Here is a 22,684-nt window from a genome sequence, read left to right as displayed (position 1 = left end):
GGATTTTGAAGTTTTTTCTTTTTGAAATTTTAGAACAAGCTACATAGATATACGTATAGGTAGGTACTTAAGTTATGTAATCGGCATCTGTTCCAGTGAAACAAGAGTTCAAAAATGCTTGGAAAATTACCACTTTTTACCATCAACAATTTTTTTCAAAAAAAGTGGGATCCTGGTGGATTTTCACCCCATCCCCTCCCCTTGAAAACAGCACTGAGTGTAGGTATGTAAAAAAATTACATCAGTAAATCAGGTACTTAGGTATTAAACCTCCTACATAAGCCAAAATTTGAACCGTTGAATTCACATCTGGAATCCCGAATCCATCCAATAATCTTATCAGTCGAGCAGATGCCCTTCAAAAACTTTCCACCAATCAAAAGATCAACTTTAAGTGCTTAAAATCAGGAGATAAGTTCATCAAGGTCCTCTTTAAACCAATGCAAGTTTCGTTCCAATTGAAGATTTCATAGTCAAAAGGTCTCCTCGTCATTTAAAATACGTGGATGCAGTTCGTGAATTTTTTGTTTTTTTAAGCCCCAAAGATTAATTTCTAAGTATGCTGATAATAGGATGGATCACGAAAAAAAATTGTCCGAGGAGTTTGATCTAGTGGAGATCTTTATTTCAAGTTGAAAGTCACTCCGAAAATTGTTTAGCTTCGAGATACTCTCGGCGGTAAGATATTTATGGATTCTCAAAGAGGAGGCGTTCGCTAAAAAATCGTAGTTTTTTCTTTTCTTGTCTATCAAATCCATTTTGGAAAAAGGGCCCGGTTTCAAAATCTTGTATATCAAGTAGTGTTGGAGATTCTGCGTCGATTAGCCATTGCCATGAAAATCAAAGACCTCATTTAAGGTTCTTCCAAGTGGTTGAAAATTTGCCAATAGCTTATTTTAAGGGGTAAATTTGTGTCTTGAAAATATTTTCTTTTCAATTATTTCGCATTAATTGTTCCAATTAAGCATCGAAAGATATTATCTCTGAAACTCGTAGAATACTTTGGAATACAATGCTTCTAATTTTTTATTGGTCATTAGGTATTGCTAATTTCAAAAAAACCAAAAAATTTGTTGGGTTGTTGGCAATATTTTTCTTGTAATTTTAAATTTTTTGAAATTGGCACATTATTTCAAAATAAGTAGGTACTTATTTCCCCAGTTTGAGAGATATTTGAGAGAAAAAATCAAAACACGAATTTAGTTACCCCAAAATAAGTGATTGGCAAATTTTCAACCTCTCAATAGAACACTATACCTAATTGAGCTTGGATTTTAATGGTAATTGCCACGGTCGATGCAAAATCTTAAATACCTATCATAGTTTGAAACTGGACTATTAAATTTTTCCTAAAACAGGTTGAGTAAATGGGTAGGGGCTAAAATAAAAAAACACGATTTCTTTAGAAAATTTCCTGTCTTTAAGGACCCATATCTACTCTCCAGGGACACCTCCAGAGATGAAACTTTTTTTTTGGGTGGCTAAACTCAAAATGAAAGTCCACTAAATTTAGCTCAAATCATCCAACATTTTCTCCTGCGATTTTTCCTAGATATAATGCGTATAAGTATTCAATTGTTTCGAAGTCTATATGTAAATACATTTTTAAAACCACTTGTTCCTCTCCATATCAAACTGATGAGATTTTTCACTTCCTTAGCTTCTCAGGAAACAAAAAGGAAGTAATATCTTTCCATATTTCGAGTGTTTAGGCCTCAAAATCTTAAAAACTGGTTAAATTTTCACCAGAAACAATCTCATGTTATGAAAACATCCTACGAACATTCGAACATAATTATTGATAGCCAAAGTCCAAAATTCTAATTCTCAAATACAAATTTCTCCCATTTTTTGGATTAAGTAGATACATAATTATATTACCTACTCTGGAATTCGATTGATTCGATCAGGTAGGTATCTACATATCATTTATCAGAGTTGAATATTAATTTGAAGGAGTTGGTGTTATTTTAGTTCAAGATTTTAAAATAATCGTCAAAACATTATTTCTTGTCTCTCAAGTTTCCAAAAATGACTCATTTTTTCACTTTAATAATTTTAATAAAAATATGAAAATGAAAGAAATACGGATAATTTTTTTATAATTGTATTTTGTACGTTAAATACGAGTATTTTACACGTAATTTGCTAATAATAAACAAAATAATTTGGTAATTTATAAATTATTAAAAAAAAAATAATAATTTAAAAATTTAAATTAATTTTTTCCATGAATTTACATTATTTACAATGATTTTGATACAACGTAACTAAACATAAACACGAATGGTACTACACGAATGGATTAAAAACTTCGTTAAATTTGTTGAACAACAATCGTAGGTACATACATACATAAGTACATTTTAAAAAAAGACCATAATATCGAGCTTTAAAATATTGGGGCGAGAAAAAAAAACAAAGAAAAAAATTTCAAGGTGCGAAAAAAAAATAGTTCATTCGAAAAGTACACCTTAATCGATGGAAGAACTATTTTCAAAAGTTTGTATAAAATGAAGAAAAAATTGGGGGGAGGGGGGGAATTAGGTATAATTTAAAAAAGCAAAGCACATTGAAGAACAACAAAAAAAATACATATTTGAACAATCGAATCAATCAATCAATAGGTATAGAAGGAGGTACACAAGGAGGGGGAAAAAAGAGAAAAATTAACGATTAGTTTAAAAACAACAAAGAAGAAAATACTTTTTTTTTACATTATTACAAAAAAAAAGAAAAAGAAAAAATAATAATAAAATGATTATATAAGATCACAGATAAACAGTAATCCCCGCAGAGCAATGGCACAGGAATTCGGGGGTCAGACGCGGCTGGCGATATCATTAGTGATTTGGATACAACAGCGTCGGACCCCACCTGGCTCAAACGATGCCCGGAGGTTGCGGTTTAACGTCGATCTCAAGATGTGGTGGCGGCGTCGGATCCATCGAAGCGGGCGAATTGACATTGCCACCTAACTCGGACTGACTATTTTCTTCAGAATCGGAACATGACTCCGAGCTTCCTTTCTTGCTGCTGTTTCCGTTGTGCGTTTTCACGTGCTTGGCCAGATGGTCAGATCTCATGAATCGCTTGTTGCAAATCGGGCACGCGAATCTCTTCTCGCCAGTATGCGTTCGTAGGTGTCTTTGCAGCTCATCGGATCGGGTGAAACGTTTACCACAGAATAGCCAATTGCAGACGAATGGTCTTTCGCCTGTATGCCATCTGAGGTGGGCTTTCAAATGCGAAGTTTTGCCATACACTTTACCACAACCAGGTATGTGACAACTGTGTATGTTTTTCTTACGTAAATGCACGCCAGCCGGACCTAATCGTTCGGCTTCTTGGCAATTGGGGCAATCGCAGGTGGCGCGACCTGTGTAACGTCGTTGAGAACGAGGTGATGGCACTTGTGTAGCCGAAGGCGTCGATACTGGAGGGGTAGATGCGACCGGATGATGACTCAAACTGAATGAGCTCTGAGCGCCTGGGATCATCGTCTTATACGTATCCTGCAGCAGGTGCTGGCCGGATGATAGAAGATGATGGGCCGGATTGGTGGCGGCCAAAGTGTGACTCAGCGAGTAATCGGAAGAAGCGGCGTAATTGGCTGCTGCCATTTGAGCATGCATACCCCCACTCATATCTAACCAGCTTCCGGTAGCTGCGGCACTGTGAACATCCCACCAACCAGTTGGGTTAACCGGATCACTCTTGATTGTGGTATGATGAGTAGCACCAGTCATCGTGTTGAAAGGCCATGACTCGTAAGGATGCCTGCCATAGACTGGAGTCAGAGAATGGTGGGTACCGGTGCTTTCCATTTTACCTAGGAAGCCGGACTGGCCATGGACGCTGTTGTTATCTGCCGTTGTCGGCGTTGCAGCGCCGGAAAAATAAAAATCGCTAGCGGAGCTGTAGACTGGTGTCGTGGCGCAGGTTGCGTTCATCACAGGACGACTGGAGTAGCTCACGTTTGACATGCTGGTTGCGTTGGCCGATGATACTCGCTGGCTACTGCTGGACAGCGGAGAGGTGTTGGCGTCATCCATCATGCCACCGTTGTTGCCTTGAGGACTTTTCTTCCAAGGGTGAAATCCTTTACCGACTGCTGCATCGGCCAATGGTGGAGGCGATTTGTTTGATAGCTTGTTACATTGAGCAGCCAACATTGCCAGTGGTGTGCCTCGTAAGCCGGGATGTTCCTATACAAGCAAACATAAAGAAACAAAATTTCAGAATTAGATGAAGAAAATTTTTCAATTTTAATAAAGTCAATTAATCCATAGTAATAATGTTTTTTGCTGAATAAGTAGGTAGGTCTATACATGTATCCATGACAATATAGACTATCGCTAAAGTTTTAAATTAAACTAATAGTTCAAGGGGCGAATGAAAAAGGTAAAAACAGTAGGTAAAAAAATTGACACTTGGGGCAAATTTCTTGCCACCACTCTTCCTTATCCCCCCACCCCCTCCCACACACAAAAGAGACCTCTAACCTGCAGAACGTAATTGCATTAAAAAAATTTTGGAGTTTTTGAAAATGTTATTCAAAAGCTCCAATTTCCATGAAAAAAATTTAAAGAGTTTTTGTTTGATTTGTACCTCATTTTTGACCTCTCAAATCACTTGGTGATGCTTTCAAGTATTGTTGGAGCCTCCAACACAGTTTTGGGTTATTCTCAGTTGAAAAGATGCTGAATTCTATTTTGGCCATTTTTAGGACAATTTTTGTCTGAACTTCAAAATCTAAAAATTAGCTGGAAGCTCCGAAAAGGCGCGAAATCATCACCAATTCATTTAAGGGATCAAAAAATTGGACGTAAAAAAATTGCAGCTTTCCACCTCAACTTCATCAAATTTTTATATTTTTTCAATAGGAATAGTCGGGGGCCTTGCAATCCCCCCCTCCATCCGTTGATCCTTCGGGACAACTTTTTTCTTAAAGGGAGAGCCCTAAGGAACATTTATAGCTCTTTTCCTAAAAAAATGACTCTACTTGCAAAATGGCGGCCATTGTGATTAGCAGATCAGCCGAAATCGCAGATTTTGCGTTCTAAGTTCCAATTTTGAAACTTGAAATTTCCCCAAAATTTCATCAAACTGAGATGGAGAGTCGAAATTCCTTCAGCAAACTAATTTCAATACGCTACGAAGTTGATTACTAGTGAATTTCAAGTCGGTTTAGAGCCTCCAGCGACTTTTTGAAAGATTGTATGGCGTTTTTTTGGAAAATTGAAATTTTCTACAAGTAGCTGGAAGCTTCAAAACCATTTGAAACCACCATGTAGTCTACGAAATAAATTTCAGCTTGCCAAGTCCATTTGATAAATTAATGTTGCGGGAATTTCCAAGTTTCAAAAATCTACTGGAGGCTCCAGTAATTTTCAAAAAAGTTGCTGGAGGCTCTAAAATGACTTGAACCCACCTGAAGTCGTCTTTAGAGGGGTTAAAATTGGAGTGTAGAGTAAATTTCAGCTTTCCATCTCCATTTGATGAAATTTTGTGAAAATTTAAAGTTTCAAAAATCTTCTGGAGGCTTCAGGAATTTTCAAAAAGTCACTGGAGGCTCCAAAACGAATTTAAATTTACCTGCAGTACTTCGTAACGTATTGAATTTAGTTTTTAGAATAAATTTCAGCTTTACAACTCTAATTTCATGGAATTTTGTGGGAATTTCGAGTTTCAAAAATCTTCTGGAGGCTCCAGAACTGCTCAAAACGGGTTGAAACGTTTCCAATCAATTTGGCATGTCGAAAATAGGGTATATCCCAAATTTCAGCTTTCTTGGTCAATTTTGTAAAATTTTGATTTTTTCCCTCATTTTTGGCCTAAATTGGATTTTCAAAAATTCACCAAAAATCGAAAAAAGCACTTTAGCACTTGAAATTTTGACAAATGATAAATTTTTGCATGATCTTTCGATCTACTTTTGTAAGGTTTGAAAAATTTCGTGCAAGTCCTATGTTGAAACGCAAAATCTGCGATTTCGGCTGACCTGTCAATCAAAATGGCCGCCATTTTGTAAGTAAGGCCAACTTTTCTTTGGGCAAGTTTGCTTTAAAATGTTCCTTAGGATGTCCCCTTTAAGAAAAAAGTTGTCCCGAAGGATCAGTGGGGAGGGGGGATGCATATACTCCTATTGTCATATGCCGGACTATAGGACTTGCACGAAATTTATTAAACCGTACAAAGGTAGATCGAAAGAGCAGGTAAAAATTTATCAACTGTGAAAATTTCAAGTGCTAAAGAGACTTTTTCGATTTTACGTGAATTTTTGAAAATCAAATTTTGACCAAAAATGAAGGGAAAAATCAAAATTTTACCAAAGTGACCTAGAAAGCTGAAATTTGGAATATACCCTATTTTCGACCTGCCAAATTGATTGGAAACTGTTTCAACCCGTTTTGAGCAGTTCTGGAGCCTCCAGCAGATTTTTGAAACTCGAAATTCCCCCAAAATTTTATCAAATGGAGTTGGAAAGCCGAAATTCATTCTGCAAACTAATTTCAATACGCTACGAAGTCGATTGCAGGTGGATTTCAAGTTGTTTTGGAGCCTCCAGCGACTTCTAGGGAGCCCTCGAAGTACTTTTTTCAAGAGTTTGGACCTTTCCACGCCCCTTCTGATCTTTCCAGGAAAAAATCCGACTTTCGTTCCTTATACATAAAATTATGTAGGTATAATTTCATCGATTGAATGAGCGTATTTTTTTCATTCCAATTTTATTTTCAACAATTTTTTTGGTACCTCAATTTTTCCAAAAAATATTCTTATTTTTCAAAAGCCTCAACTTTTTTTTTAGCGAAAATGTTTTCAAGTCAGTTCACCGAATTCAACGCCTTGCCAATCAAACACACAACTTTCGACAATATTCTCGACTCTATCTCAGCTACAACATAGCCTAAAAAGCTCTCGAAAATCTTAGGTCGATTTTCTAGTAGCGAAAACGTACACATTACGACGTCTACCAAGCATCGTACGTCTCTCTACCGCCTCACCTCTTAATCGCGCGTATCGTTCTATCGAAGGCATATGGGAGCCTCTCGAGTCATAAATCAACAGTTTCACTTCGGTTTGATCAGCTTTTTCAAAGTGGAAAAAGGCGTGGATTTTAACTCTTACTCCTTTGTAGACAAATCTATCTTTTTTAATGGGTGTACAAAATGACTTTGAAAATACACTATAACCGTACAGTGTGCGGATAAGTATACCGGAAAAGTGCACTATTTTTGTGGGGACGTCGGTGTGTAGATCTATAGTATACAAAAGTACGAGTTTATTTTGTGCGATTCGTGTGGTTTTTTTTCAAACGAGTCGACGTTTAAAAGAGTAACAAGAGTTTAGGTAAATGTTTCTTTTTCATGTTTTTGGTTTATTGGTTTCATTATTGGGAAATTAAAGCACATTGTGGGATATAATTGACGATATTCACCCCAATAGTTTCACATATAACTAAGAATGTATGAGTTTTGTTATGGGGGGGGGGTATTGAAGTATTTCCGAGAATGTAGTTGAGGTGAGTCGAGATTTCATCCATTTTTTTTCTTGATTTGATGGAGCTCCACAAGAAATTACTTATCGAAAAATAATCTCGAATCAAATGGCAACATTTTTAGATTTTTTTAGCCATATGTTGGAGCTTCTCTATTTCTCATCCATCTTCTAGGAAAAAATTTAAAGTTCCAAAAATCAAATTGAAAAAAAAATCACAATTAATTTTCGTCTACGCATTGAAACTTGAAAAAAAAATTCAGTAATCATTGTTAGTTTAGCAACTACTGAAAATCACTCGTAACATCAAGCAAGAGCATCAATGTTTTACGATGATGACGAAAAGGAAATGACCCTTACATAAACCATGCAACTTCACCGCGTTAACACACCGATCAATTTTTAATTACTAATTAATATTTTAACCAATAAAAACTGACAGTCGTCTTTCAAGTTATTACCAACAAGGCGGGTTGAATCTTTTGTTTTTTTCTTTTTTTCATCCCGCACCGAAATGAACCTTTTACCAAGAATAAATGGAAAGCAATTCGAACGGACGTTAAAAGAGAAGAAGAGAAGAGGTAGCCCCGTCGGAGAGAAAAAACCAAAGACCTTGCCGAAGGCGATTAACCGACAAGATGATTGGTCGAAATCGCTCTTCATACGGTCGTGACATGGGAACTAATTTACAATAACGTTTAAAATCGGTTGCTCTTTCCCGAAACACAAAATCGTCGGGATTTAATTTTTTTTCTTCCATCGGGGTCTTATACTATTTAGAGCACTCTGTATTCAGTTTGGACATTTAGGCTAGATTTGAGGGTAGGTAGGTATAATTAGAAAGCAAATTGGCAGACGTGATAGGGGTTTTGAATTGAGAATTTGTATGGAAGAAAGTACCTAAATGAAATTAGGTAACTCAGCTATCTACTATGATCTCTAAGTCTGTAGGTTGAGTTTGAATAGATACTTGAAGAGTCTATGGTACACCTATTTTGATGGTTAAAGAGGTTTACCACCTTTGCCAACTCATCGAGCCCCGCATATGTCGTAAAAAACGTCAACAAAACATAATTTGTACCATCTTGGTCTATCTCGCTGTCTCTATATTACGTAGATATGCACATTGCACAGACATAATATACGAAACTTCAAACCTACCTAATAGATTCATAAAGTTCGCACATCTTTCGAACACACCGCCATCCTCCATACCTCGAGTAGTAAAAATTCTCCGCAAATATCTATACCTATTCATAGAGAGATGAAAAGTAAAAAAAAGAAAAAAATCATCCGCATTAAGAACCAGTTGCCGACACATCATTCATATTATGTAGGTAACATGACAAAGAAAAGCGTAAAGTCGGCGGGCTCCTTTAACGGCGCTTAGCGTAGTTTTTTTAAGCGACTACTTTAAATTACCTTTGGACCGAACTTTAAAATCGTAAAAAGTCCAGGCGCCATGTAATTTCATTATTGGTGGGCTCTAAATTACCAAACAACGATGCATTTCGACGAAAACTAGTTATCCGCGTGGACGGCTGCGTCTGCTGGTAAAAACTATACCTTTACGTAGGTACCTATAGATTTAGACGTACCTATGTCGTTAATCGTCTCGAGAGCAGTAATTTCCACCAGACTTTGAGGCGGATGTGATGAAAGATGAAGAGACATACAGAGAAAATATCTAGTGCAAACCTACGCAGACAGACTGTTGGGAGTTTAGGAATCAAAGTGCCTTAAACTGTAAAAAAATCGGCAAGGTATGGATTTTTTAGTTCTTTTTTCTTCTGAAAATTTGGCTGATTTGAGATGTTATTTTGAGGTAAGATAATTTGTAAAAAGAGTAAATGGATGTAAGATGAATACCTCCACCTACCCTCTTACCCCTCTATGGCTGTTTAAATTTTTTTAATGTGGTGTACTTTTGGTCTAGATAATTGGAAAAAAATGTTCATTAAATGGGGGGAAATGGGAGATTTCATTTTAATTAGAAGTTTTTTCGCCTCCCAATGACTTTTCTTTCGATTTGACCCTGTTCAAGTACCATGACTCTTTAATTTTGGGAGCAAATTCCAGATTCTGAATGAGATAGCTAGATAGGCAAAAGAAAAAATTGCGGTACAATTTCATAAATCATAAATAGGTAAGTATATTTTAGATAATATCTGAATTTCTCATCCAGATTTCTTCAATCCAATTTCCACGACAAGGTTTTTCTCAACGCCCTCGTAAAAAAAAAACGCGAACACAATCGAATTGAAAGTTTTTCAACACGTTAAATTTTTATTGCAAGATATGTATTACCTACATAAGTACCTGTAGGTACATATATTTTAAGTAGGTACCTACATATAGTACATACTACACTGGTATATGCTGTACCTAAGTATAACAGCTGGGCCAAAAATTAAGAGAATCGTTGCTTTTCCAACACAGCCAGAGCGATGTAATCTAATATTAATTTCCGGCTAGAAACGCGTTATCGTAAGTTTCAATCTTGCATTTGATTACATGCAAGGTCCCAGCATTTCCGTACAATGTGCACCAAAAAACATGATTCGCCAATTCAGGCTGCTGGCGAATTCGGAAAATTATTTTTAAACGTGTCGATAGTGACATTCGCATACGATATAGTGGTACGTGCAACGAGGTCAAGGTGAGAAAAATTTAGGTGTTTAGGATAGTTTGAAAGAGAATGTCATTTGGTTGAATTTTTTTAATATGAGATGTTCACGATCATTTCGATCAAATTTTCAAAATTTATATTTTTCTATTCATTTTAGAAGGTGTTGGAAAAATCAAGTAAAAAAATTGAAAATTGTGGTCACCAGGGTTGTTTTAATCTGCTGAATAACACGAATCCGGCGCTAGTTTTTTGCAAAAAGAATTTCATGTGTGAATTGTAGAAAATTGTTGATAAAAAAATTGTAATTTCCACGATCCACCAATCTTCAAGTGCTTGGTAGAGGGCTAAAAATGGTATTGAATTTTGAATGCAATGTGTCTGGAATGTTTAGAAACTCAAATCACAACTTTTGAGGGGGTGGCCGAGGGGTTTCTACCCAAAAAACGCAAAAAATGCGTTTTTCTCGCAAATAAATCTACTTTGAGGACCCCCTCGCTCAGCTCTCTTAATGACTAGGGAGCTCAAAATTTTTCTGGGAGGTTTTCAACTCAAAGTAAACATCCAAGACATTATTTTTTCTTGGTTCTCATTACATAAGTATCTCACATTTTTTTAATTCCACGTTTTAGGAAAAAATATTAATTTGAAATGAGAGAAAACTGCTTTTGGACTCTCTCAACAATTTAGGTTCATAAGATGGCGTTTTTCCATCCAACTTTAGTTTTGTGATAAGCTCGGCTAAATAAATGTGGAGTTCTGTTCCCTTTGAAAAAAAAAATTGTGGGAAAATGAATGTGTAAAATTAAAGTAGATTTAGGAAGCATCCCAAAAGGCGAAAAATTTTCCCACAAAATAGAGAAAATTTGACCCAGCATCTAGAAATACACCAAGAAATATATTTCAAGAAACGAATTCCATTAGGTAGGTACGTATCAGGTATTCGATTTATTCGATTTTTAGAGAATTTTCTAAAAATTCAGATTGTTGTTAATTTTTTACGAAAACATCAAAAAGAACATGATAAAATTGAGTAGGTATGTATGCCCAATTTAAAGAAAAATATTTGGTTCATGGAAATCCCATTTCAAACGTTTTACTCGCAGATCAATTGGCAGTGATTTTGGGCCATTTTAGAACGCATGAAAACCTTTGCTACTGATCTAATTGAGTTTTTTTTTTTTTTTTTCTTTTTGAAGAAAATTAAAGATGTCTAACAGTTTTGCTAATTCTGGAAGTAACTACTGCTCTTGTTCTGATTTTTGTCCAAGCGTCCTGATGTCGTGATCTTGTCCTGATTTTCATAAAAAAAAGTCTTGCTGTTTTCAATGTAGCTTATTTTCCAAAATCAGACGTTGATTTTTTTATTTTACTCGTAGATGTATCCCCTCTGGCTTCCCAATTTTTTAACTTTTCAAAAATTCATTTTTTAAAAAAATGAAAAATCACAAAAATATCTCAAAAATGTTACGCCTTTAGTTCCATTGGGAAGAATAATCGTATCTAGGTATTCTCCTCGCTTTTTAGAGTTGCATGATTTTGAAAGAATTAAATTGCATTTTTCACAAATAAATATGTTGGAAAAATTGAACAATTCGGAAAAACAAAAAAATTTAAATGGTATATAAATGGCTTCTTGATACCTCACCTCTATCCCGAAAAAATCTTGAGAAGTTCAATCACATTAAAAAGGTAGAAAATTTGTATATGAAATTTTGAACCCCTCCCCCTCCAAAAAACCGTTAAGTGTTTGGGAAAACCGCCAAAAATCATGCTTTTTTATTTTTAAATTTTGTTAGGTCCCTTAGTTAAGGCCCTGAGGAAGGGGATGATTGATGCAATACACCTTTTTCATTTTTATGAAATTTCATCAGTTAATACGTCACACGTTCATTCAAATTCCACGAACTTGCCCAATTACCTCTATAGGCCACGTAAAACCCAAAAATACTCGTACACTCGTCTCTTCGGGTTTTTTATTTTCTGAGAAATTTTTTCACTATATGCGGTTTTTCCATGTCCAATGAGAATAGAGAGACGCTTCAAAAAATCGTCAATAGCAATTGAAAATATAAATAGCTACTTATACTGACCACAAAGTACGATTATCGAGACGTAGGTGTTTACTACACACTTCTTTTAGTTAATATAGTTGTCTATTTTTATAACAAGAACGAAATGGTGTTTTTGAAGGTTTATTGTTAGACATTTGGCTAATAATTTTAGCGAAATTTACACGCATCAGATATGACATATGTTAACCTGATATTCCTTTGTTGTCGAAGAACAGATGTAATGTATGGTAGGTATACCTATTCGAATACATAGGGAATGCAATAATTGCTGAATGAAGCTGTTCTATGAAAGAAGGAAGTGGTAAACGAGTTAATGTCTTCATGTAAAATTATTATCGCTCCAAGATAAGTTAACCCTACCCTACCAACTAGATACCTGCGTTAGTGTGGATCACCAAAAAAAAAAAGTCTGCGGATTTTGACCAAATTCAGCAGAGACCTTTATTTTGAGTTGAAAGTTACTCATGAAAATTTTAGCTCCGGAGGTGCCCCTGGAGGGCAGATTTGGACCTCCAAAGAGTATGCATTTTCGAAAAAATTGTGGTTTTTTCCGCTCCTATCGCTACACAATCTGTTCCACTGAGGGGGGTTGAGAATTTGCAAATTGCTTATTTTTGGATGAATTCGTGTTTTGAAAATTTTTTCTGATAAATATTTCGAATTAAAATATATTCATGTCAAAACATTAAAAGATATCATTCCTGAAACTGAGGAAATATTTTGGAACACGCAGTGGTGCCAATTTTTTGGTCATTTTTGCCAAAAAAAAATGCAGTAGTTTTTGGCTATTTTTTCGAAGTTGGCAAAAATGATGAAAAAATTGGCACCACTGCCTTCCAAAATATTTTCTCAGTTTCAGGAATGATATCTTTCGACATTAAGGAGTGATGCCAATTTTTTGATCATTTTTGCCAAAAAAAATTCAGAAGTTTTTGGCTATTTTTTCGAAAGTTGGCAAAAATTATGAAAAAATTGGCACCACTGCCTTCCAACATATTTTTTTATAAGTTTCAGGAATCATATCTTTCGACATTTTGATATCATTGATGCAAAATATTTGCCCAGATAAAATTTTCAAAACGCGAATTTATCCAAAAATAAGTGATTTGCAAATTTCAACCTCTCAGGGGAGGCCCTGAAAGTTGTCTTGGATTTTGACGAAAATGGGGTACTTCAGCAGCTAAAAATTTTTGTTGGTAATTTTCATCTCAAAATAAAGGTCTCGGGTGAATATGGTCGAATCTGTCGACTTTTTTTTGGCAATCCACTCTAACCAAAATATGAATTGAAAGGTCGAATTAAAATTTAAAGAGAAAGACACTCGACTGATATTTTCAAACACTTTCTACAAAAATATTAATCCAGAATTCAATCAATCAGTAAAACAAAATTTCGAATACTACGATACTAAAATCGAAGATTTTTCAAAAAAATGAATTTTTCATCCCAAAACGTTGATCCCATTTATCACCTAAATTAATCAAACGAGCCGCCAAAAAATCAAGATCAAACCAATCAATTTTCATTATCGCACAAGTGGCTCAATTCTTTCACCATTTAGCCATTTTTTATATAGTAATTTTTTTCCTCTACTTTATAATATAATGTAGAATCATCGTAGCAAAACTCCTACGATTAATTGAGCCGTTTAAAGTGGTTAATATGCGCGCCGACAGTCATTAATCAGGCCGGCACATAGATGTTTATGATTCATTAAAAATTTTCTATGTTATAAAACACTTGTTCAAGGTTAATTCGCATATTATTGTTAATAATTACACGAACGACCAATCGTACACTGTTAATGATTTATTTTTTTTAATTCGACGTAAAAATTATGCTATACAAATTCCTATTCAAAATGTCGAAAAAATATCTCACTCGAGAGTATGTAATTCGAACCACGCATGGTTAGGTTAATCATTCTAGGAATTCCAACAATTTCGAGCGAAGAAAAAAATACACGTCGTTATATGACCTACAAACGTGTCATCTTGTGTATTTTTTCACCCTGCCTTTACTCACCCCTTGGTTTATTTTAACACGTTTTAAAATGATTCATTTAATCCGCAGCAACGTTACTTAAAACGAACTAATAAATTTGAAGAAAAAAGTAATTTATTATTCATGTTTTTGCTTCGTAATTTTTCAACGCTGATGTGGTGCTCTTGTTTCGGCCATGTGCAGTTGAAATATGACCCCTCGACTAGCGCCCGTAATAAAATAAAAATTACACACCACGCGGTTGTCGTACGAATAGATGTGGCTGCGTTAGTCGCATATTCGTCTATAGTATGGGTTCGGATGACCGATGTGGATTTTTATGAGCATACGGTAGGAGAAGGAGAGTGAACCTTTGAGGTGAAAGTGTGACTTATTGTAGGGTAGATGCGTTGAATTCACGTAGCCCTAAACTGCATCATTTACCTACATCCAGCTCGAGCTGTCGTTTTTTCAAGGCGAAAACATAGGCAATTCTTTCGACTCGTTACGCTTTTCTGAAGAAAAACGCAATTAATCACTTTTAAAACGAGAATAAATATCTCAAAGAGTGAAATAAAAAGGTGAAAAAGAACACGAAAAATTAAACATCTTGAATTACAAATTTAGGAAAAATATTTCCTGTTCAAATATGCGAATGAAAATCGCCTTAGCGTCCAAAAAATGGCTCCGCGTATAAGGTAAAATAATATTTTAAGTAGGTTGATTCACTATTAAAATAATTAATTCTATGGGAGGAAAACGCCATTCTAAAAGTCACGGAAGAATGAAAGTATATATGTACGTGGAATGGAGTGCATTTTTTTTTTTTTTTTTTGAATTATAGCTACATGACATGCGAGGATTTTTCATAGGTTTATTTTATTCTTTTTACATACGAAGCATGCAAATGTCTCATTATGTAGTTGGTTCGTAAAGTACCGCTTATTACGAACCGTGCAACGTTATGTAATTAACATTTTATGGCTGTTTTATTAATTATTAAGTGTCAGAAAAAGAATTTAATTAGCATATTTTAAAATAATACGCAGTGATTCCGATTACTTCACTGGCGGAAAATTTTTTTAATGAATTAGCTTTTATCAAATTTAATGGTCGTTTGTGTTAGATGAACCGGTGACCAAACGACCACCAAATTCCCGCGAGGAATTCGCAATGCAGAGAAGAAAAAGTCTCAGAGTTAAAGTAACTATGTAGTAAGTGCAACAGCATTAAAGTATTTTTTTTACGGGTCAACACCTGCATTGGGAGCTTTTGAGATTAGCCTATGTTGATGTTGGCAAAGCTACACGATGCATGACCTCTTCGGGTGTATTGAATTACCTACCAACGTATGTAGAATCTGCAATGGAGGGGTTTTGTGGCATGATTTTGACGAATTGATAATTGACGTTGTGTTGAGAAGAAAAATTGGACTTGGTGTAATTCACGCGGTAAATGGTGAAAAAAACTGTCGGACGTTGGTGTAATTATATCGTGACGATATGCCAGAGTTTGTTCGTTGGTTGCAGTAATTAATGAAACGACCTTATGTGTCTTTGTATATGTGCACGTATGGTCGAATATGGGTACATTATTTACACCTCGGTATTTGTGATTTATTCTGGTCCTGATATTTATTGGTGTATCGATATGGATGAGTTTATGTAAAGAGATTGGGAAATTTTTAGGTGAAAAGTGGAAATAATGAGAGATCAGATCTTCCAATGAAAGGATAAGGAGTTAAGATTTGTATCACTTGAATGAGAAAATTTGAGGCAGAATTATCTACTGAAAGTAATTTTGAAGCTGGACAGCTCAAGTTGCAAACTGTCCATAGGAAAAAAAGTCCAACTTTCAAAGTCCTGCAGTATTTTTTTAAAAAAACTAGGGTAATTTTTAACTCTGAAACTTGAAAATGAACTCTCAAATGTAAATTGCTGCGAGGTTTTCAAGTCTTTGTTGAATTCCTCGCGATAAATGGCTCATCTTGGGAAACTGCTGCCTAAAAAATACATCCATATTGAAGTAGGCTAGCTCGAAGTTCAGAATTACATAATAGATTTACCTATATTCATAATACCTATTTTATTTATTTTTTTAAAATTAATTTAAAATTTAAAAATGTTTGAACAAACATCTAGTGGCCTCAATTGCTCGTAATCAACATTCCACAGTTCATTTCAAACCCTCTGAGAAATTCGAACTAGGGCCATTAGCCCTTTTGCCCTCCCAACTTTTCGATTTATGCCTAAATTTGCTCATTTTGACACCCAAATTGAGCTCCTCATCTTAGTCAAAAATTGACAAAAGCAACTTGAATGACAGAGTCAAATTGAAATTTTTTTTTAGTGTTGCTAGTTGTGGTAATTTTTCATGTTTTTATTCAGGGATACCAACAATAATTTCAGCAACAAGAAATGATTACGGCGATTTTTCGTTCAGTATAAATTGAAAATAATGAGGAAAATACAATAAGAATTTCAAGTATGTTCTGGTTCCTTTTTTCAAGTTTTTTTTCTTCATTTTTTCTTAATTTTGGCAAAATGTCACAATATCAAATTGAGTTGGAGAATATTTTTTGTAATTTTATATTTCTTTTAGTCTTCACTTTTTTAGTTTTTTAACGTTTTTCTGTTGTTTTTTTTTTAATTTTGAAAGTTTTCCTGAATTATTTAAAACTTTGACAAATTATTGGCAGATTTTCATTTCATTAAATAGATGATCTCTAATTTTTAAAATTTTTTCCAATAAAATATCAGGTGCCCATTTTTTGGGTGGGAGAGGGGGGAGTTACATAAGTAGGTCTAGGTATCGATTAAAAGCTAAATACTTGATGCCTCTTTTTTTTTGTAAAACCAAATAACATAGGACCTCAATTTTTGAATATTTTAACGAAATTTTGAAATATTAAGATCTTAACAATATAAACCGTTCCGTAACATTATTCTTCAAATGCAAAAATAATTTTTAAATTTAAAAAATAATAAAAATGAAGACAGTTTTGCTCTTTACATTCTTTGAGTTTGAAATTTTCAAAAATTTTCTTTTCTTCGTTTCCTCAATTTTTCAGGGTCAGTGGATCACCTCATCGCAACACACCAAAAGTTGTTTGGGTATAATCAGAGCTGGAATCAAATTTTAGGTTTTGATGTCAAAAAAAATTGTACCTATGCAAAAAAAAAACAAAAAAAAATGTTTTTCATTAGGTACCAAAAAAGTATTTGTGAAAAAAATCTGATTGAAGAGACGTATGATAGCCAATTGTAACCTAACAAGATCATCAAAAATATATTTTTCTCAAAGCTGCTTCAGTGCTTCTTCAATTCAGGGGTTCCAAAAATTAGAAAACCATTTTAAATGCATTTTCCGACCTTCAAAAAAAAAAAGCAAGGTTCAAAATATCACTTGATGGTCTTGTTAAATTAAGGTAACTACATAACTATCTAGATTATTTATAGATACATCTTGAGCCCTTTTCAGTTGAATTTTTTCATAAATGAACAATTTTTTTTTCATTATTCTTCATGTCATTACTTACAAGATGAATTAATATTGGTAAAAATGTAACTACGACATTAAAAAATGTTATCAAAAATTCCTTGAATCTATTTGCAATTTTTTATGTAATTGTCAATTCCGCCAGAAAAAATATTAATAAAAAATTATTAGATACTTTTACCAGACTCACACTAAAAAAAAAAAAAAAATGATTCGAATGATAGGTAAATAAAATTACTCCAATATTTAATCTTCTGTATGTTTTTGAATTAAAATTAATCTGGGTTCTGATCTTAAAATAGCTATGCTAATAATCCATAATTGTATTGTCTTATTATCGACATTTCATAGAACTTTTCGTCATTTTCCACTGATTTCATGTAATTTGATAAAAACTAATGATCCTGATCCTCTCCCTCCAATAAATTTAAGACTTTTCCTACTCGAAATTTGCCCCCTGGAACCAAATTTATCAAGCTTAACATCTTCTACGATATAAAAAACCTAATTAATTCAAAAATAACAAATTCAACCCGTAAGCCTGCAGTACTTGTGTATCAAGTACCATGTAGGTAGGTACCTATTTCACTTCACCTACGTCACTGAATCAGTGATCATTTCTCGAAGGCTTTATTTTACATCCCTGTAACTGAGCCGACGTTGAAAATTACCTCAATTGGATAACATTTATGGTACATCTCGCGTAACCACAAGAATGACCATGAATATGTTACTTCTACGTACAGAAAAAAAAAAAAAACGAGTTCCTGTCTGTATTTGTATCACGAGCACCTCAGGCACATCAAAAAATGCGTCTAAACTATCTCAAAAAATTATTCAGTTTTTTTTCGGTTTATAACAACATAATGTTGGTAAAGGTGGATTATTTATTAGGTCGGGGAAAACTAGTATTTTGTGTGGGGACATATTTATTCCGGTGAATAAAAAAAAATTGATCATGTAGGAGTATTATTTTTGGAATGGCGACATTACCTAAAGCAGGTTACCTACTGTTATCTACTACGTGTAATTTTACATCATCTTATATACGATATATTATAGGTATATACAAGTTGGGTACCTACGTTTTTTAATACCACTGATTATAGGTTATTACTCATTACCTATACGATTCAATACGAGTGGATAAATTAACTTTAAAAAAAAATATATGTATATTACATCGACGTTTTAAATTATCTAAGGGGTAGTTTGATGGCAATTTTGCAAAATCTATCTATCGACTGCAGATACCAAAATGCATACGTGACAGTAAAAATTTAATCGATGTTTTTTATCAATATCAAAATAATATCTACCAATGATGTGAATTAATGGAGATCGAACAAATGGCAAAATTAATATTTCAAACCGGTTTGTAAAATTGCTCGAATTTTCATTATCTACAGTTCGATAATTACCGTAGAATACGTATTGGAATTTTTATAGGTATAACTAGTGCACGTAGAATATATACCTACTTCTAAGATACGGAGCTGATTACCAAATTCATAAAATAACGGTACCTCAAAGCTGATTGAACCGGTTGCAATGGTTTTAAAGAAAAAGGTTCGAAGTTTGGTAAATGGGTAGCTGCACCGAGCTACAGTGAGAAAACGAGAACGCTAAAAATTAATATAGTAAGTAGTTGATGATTTAATGACGTAATAAATAACCGTGTCATTGGTACCAATTGCAATTGGCGGTTTTTTCAAATACTCGTAACAGCCGGCTACATCAAACGATATTTCTGTCATCGTCGGGTACAAATATGACGAGAGTCAAAAAATGAAATCTATTCCTAAAACTTTAACTTATTAATCGCGATGAAGCAACCCTTTAACCATAAACATAGACACCTCGTGTTCGCACCAGAATGAAGGGGTTCGTGATATTAATTTGACGAAGGATACGACCACGACGACGACGGATGTGCGAGAGAATTTCGCGCCTAATTTACTCCAGCACAAATTAATGTTTTAAATGGCTCATTAACGTTTGTGTTTCTCTGTAGATAAGATACCTCTATGCTCGAGAATACACGATGTAATTTGATTTTTCGATGAATGGGTTAGGTACATTCGTAGTATTGAGATGACTTCTTAGAACATAATTGATAAAATATATACCTACCAGATGAATAAAATCACCGAGGAAGGTAATACTGAGAAAATGATTCATCAATGTATCTATCCGAGAGATGAATATTAATTAAAAAAATAATTCAACCCGAGCAAACCCAAAGCTACAAACATCGAACGAACGTATCCATCCTGATGTAATTTTTTAATATTTCCCTTTCCCATTCTCTGAGACGAATTTTTAAAAATGAATCATCGAAATAGCCCAAAGCTATTCTGCAGTGACTGTGAGACCATTTAAAGAAATTGGAAAGTTTGGTACGAAATGAAAGAAAATTTCTTACCATGATTTCCTGTTCGGCGGGCCATCCATCATTGCAAGATTTACCGCTTAGCGAGTTTTGTAAATCTGGAACCTGTAAAATTACCATAAATTAATGAACGGTTCGATGGAGGTGTTTCTGTTTGAATGACTACATGCTACTGTTTCACCGTTAAGGTGTGTTGAACTAATAATTTTCATTCTGCCTTAAATGTATATGGTTTAATTGGTCGAAGAATACCTAAGTATACTTTGGAAGGCGAACACATACTATAAACAGTGAACATAGTCGCATCAATGGCGACTGTATCCATACCTAATAATATACAAGATATCTATCTACGCGATTACAAATGGTAAATGGTTCTATACAATGTATGCCCTGTATAGTTTTATTAATAATAATATGCTGGACGATGACGATAACGATGACTACGACGACAACGACTATTAAGTTCCATTTATCAAAACATAATATGTATACAACCTACAACGAAATATTAGGTGCCTTTTATTCGCGAATCATCGTCTGCTATTTATTCCCTTCAGCTGGTTATATGGTTATATCGTTGATAATCTCGTCATGTGGGAAACTTCCTCTTCCTATCGACATCGCGAGGTATTATGTTTGATGCCGTTATTCAAAACGCGACCGCGTCTTGTACATTGTGCCCTTTTTATCGCTGCCCTGTTACATATCTAGCTTTATTTTGTATAGGCAAGGTACCGTTCGTTCGATAAAAATATGGTGGAGGTTTGCATGTATATTTTACATTTTATTATAGACTATCGTAAGCCTATTTATTGTGATGTGTGGTACCCCTTTTTTCGTGATGCGCAAACCGGATAGAGAAAATGGCGTCCTTTATAAATTTCATTTTTTTTTTAAAAAGGGTTTTCTCAATGTGGGGTTTTGTTGTTCTATATAGAGCTACTTTTCAATGATTGTCTCATCAGAAAATCAGATTAACTATTCAAAATGGTGATGAATTTTTTCTAAATTCTGAGATACACTTAGGAGCGAAGGTTGTCTGTGCGGATTGCTCTTCTTGAGTAACAACTAACAATTGAGGAGTAAAAAAAGACCTAAAAGTTTATTTCACGAGTTTTTTTTGTCTTTGGAACAGACACGTGCTGTCTGAATTTCAAAAGGACCTTCAGTTCGATGGTCTTGGAAAAATTTATAAACTGGTTTCCTGCATATATTTATGAACTACAAGTCTAATTTTTCAGATCAGTTGGGTACCTACGACAAGAAAAAGTACATACATGCTAAATACAGCATAAAGTACCTAATTAATTATGTATTCAAAATTTATAATTTGTAATTTTCATTTTGAATTTTTATTGTTCACAAAATGAGATGAGAAGGTTGGTTAGATCCAAAAATGGGCAACAAGTTGCTTTGCTTGTACTTAAAACTATTTTTCATAAATACCTACCTATACCCACATTGGAAAACTGAAACAAAATTGAACTAATGCACCTGCATAAAGTCTATTTTCTCTCGATTCTGACATTTAAAAATACAAGGATGTCGTTGAAATAGATCAAAAAAAAATTTTTTTCTACATAAATTATACCTAAGAGTCAAAAATAAATAAGTATTTTAATTTTTCGAAAAATTGGTCCAATTATTCTTCACTACCTACCAATTAAGTATGAAAATTGTAGGTACCTGCTAAAAAAAATGTAACATCAAAATATTCAATTTTGAAGAACTCGAATCAATTATATGTAGTTGGTGAAAAAAACGGCTGGGCTACAATTAGGTACTCGTGGTTTCCACTTTATGATACGTATTTACCTATTCCCCCCCCCCCCAAGCTAAATAGGTATAGACCTTTGCTGAAAGTAATGCTTGTAAAAATCATATGTATAAAGATCATGAGAATTGAGAGCTAATAATCACTGATCAGTCAGTGTCTCAAAAAGAAATTGTGTGCCTGGAAAGCCAGAAATGTGCATCACTCTTCTCCCTTCAGCACGTCTTTCTCAAAGATCGTTGTTCAGACAGTTGAAATAAAAAATTTTGTACGAGTATATTTTAATTAAACATTAAACGTGATAATTTTTGCAAAAAATAATCTAAAAACAAAAATCTCGAGGAGAAGAATAAAGTTTAATCACGCTGTACTAGTGAAAAAATTTTGGGCTTTGACGAAGTTTTGTTTCCTTATATATTTTCTTGTAGAATTCAGTTTTTCAAGAACTGAAATTATAGGGGCATAAATTTCTCATTAAGTAACAGATTGTTGTAGGTAATTTTTTTATGAGCTATGTTTTTGAGGTAGGTACTCGTACATACTTTGAATTGATATTGAAAATAAGTTTAACTTGAAATTATTTTGATTCAAGAAACTCAATGAAATATTGAGGTAAAACAAACTAAAAGTTTTGTAATTAAAAAAAAAAAAAAAAACTTGAAATAGGTATGTAATAGCATTTGAATTTTTCGCTAACGTTTTTTAATTTGTTTTTTCGAGGAAAAGGATCAAATTTTCTGTACTTGAGAAAAATGCAGGTTTTTTTCAATTTTTTATAACAATAAAAAACTGGTTTTTCCTGTAGAGCATGAAATTTCTCATCAAAAGAAAGT

The 22,684-nt window shown here is 34.1% G+C and overlaps 1 protein-coding gene across 4 annotated transcripts in view; it reads right to left on the bottom strand.

Annotated features, from left to right (window-relative positions):
* Nucleotides 1-2,091: 2,091 nt before the first annotated feature.
* Nucleotides 2,092-22,684, bottom strand: part of Sp1 — a 105,508-nt gene continuing 84,915 nt past the window's right edge. For all 4 annotated transcript variants that reach the window (XM_065360890.1, XM_065360891.1, XM_065360892.1 and 1 more), the window contains exons 2-3: nt 20,108-20,179; nt 2,092-4,208 (exon numbers count right to left, since the gene is read on the bottom strand). In XM_065360890.1, coding sequence (XP_065216962.1) covers nt 2,883-4,208; nt 20,108-20,179 — 1,398 coding nt within the window. In that variant the 3' untranslated portion in view covers nt 2,092-2,882. The remainder of the gene's footprint in view (nt 4,209-20,107; nt 20,180-22,684) is intronic.

Source organism: Planococcus citri, chromosome 4 (assembly GCF_950023065.1).
Source record: "Planococcus citri chromosome 4, ihPlaCitr1.1, whole genome shotgun sequence".
NCBI lineage: Eukaryota > Metazoa > Arthropoda > Insecta > Hemiptera > Pseudococcidae > Planococcus > Planococcus citri.
The sequence above is the reverse complement of the archived record's forward strand: the minus strand, read 5'-3'. Positions and strand labels throughout refer to the sequence as shown.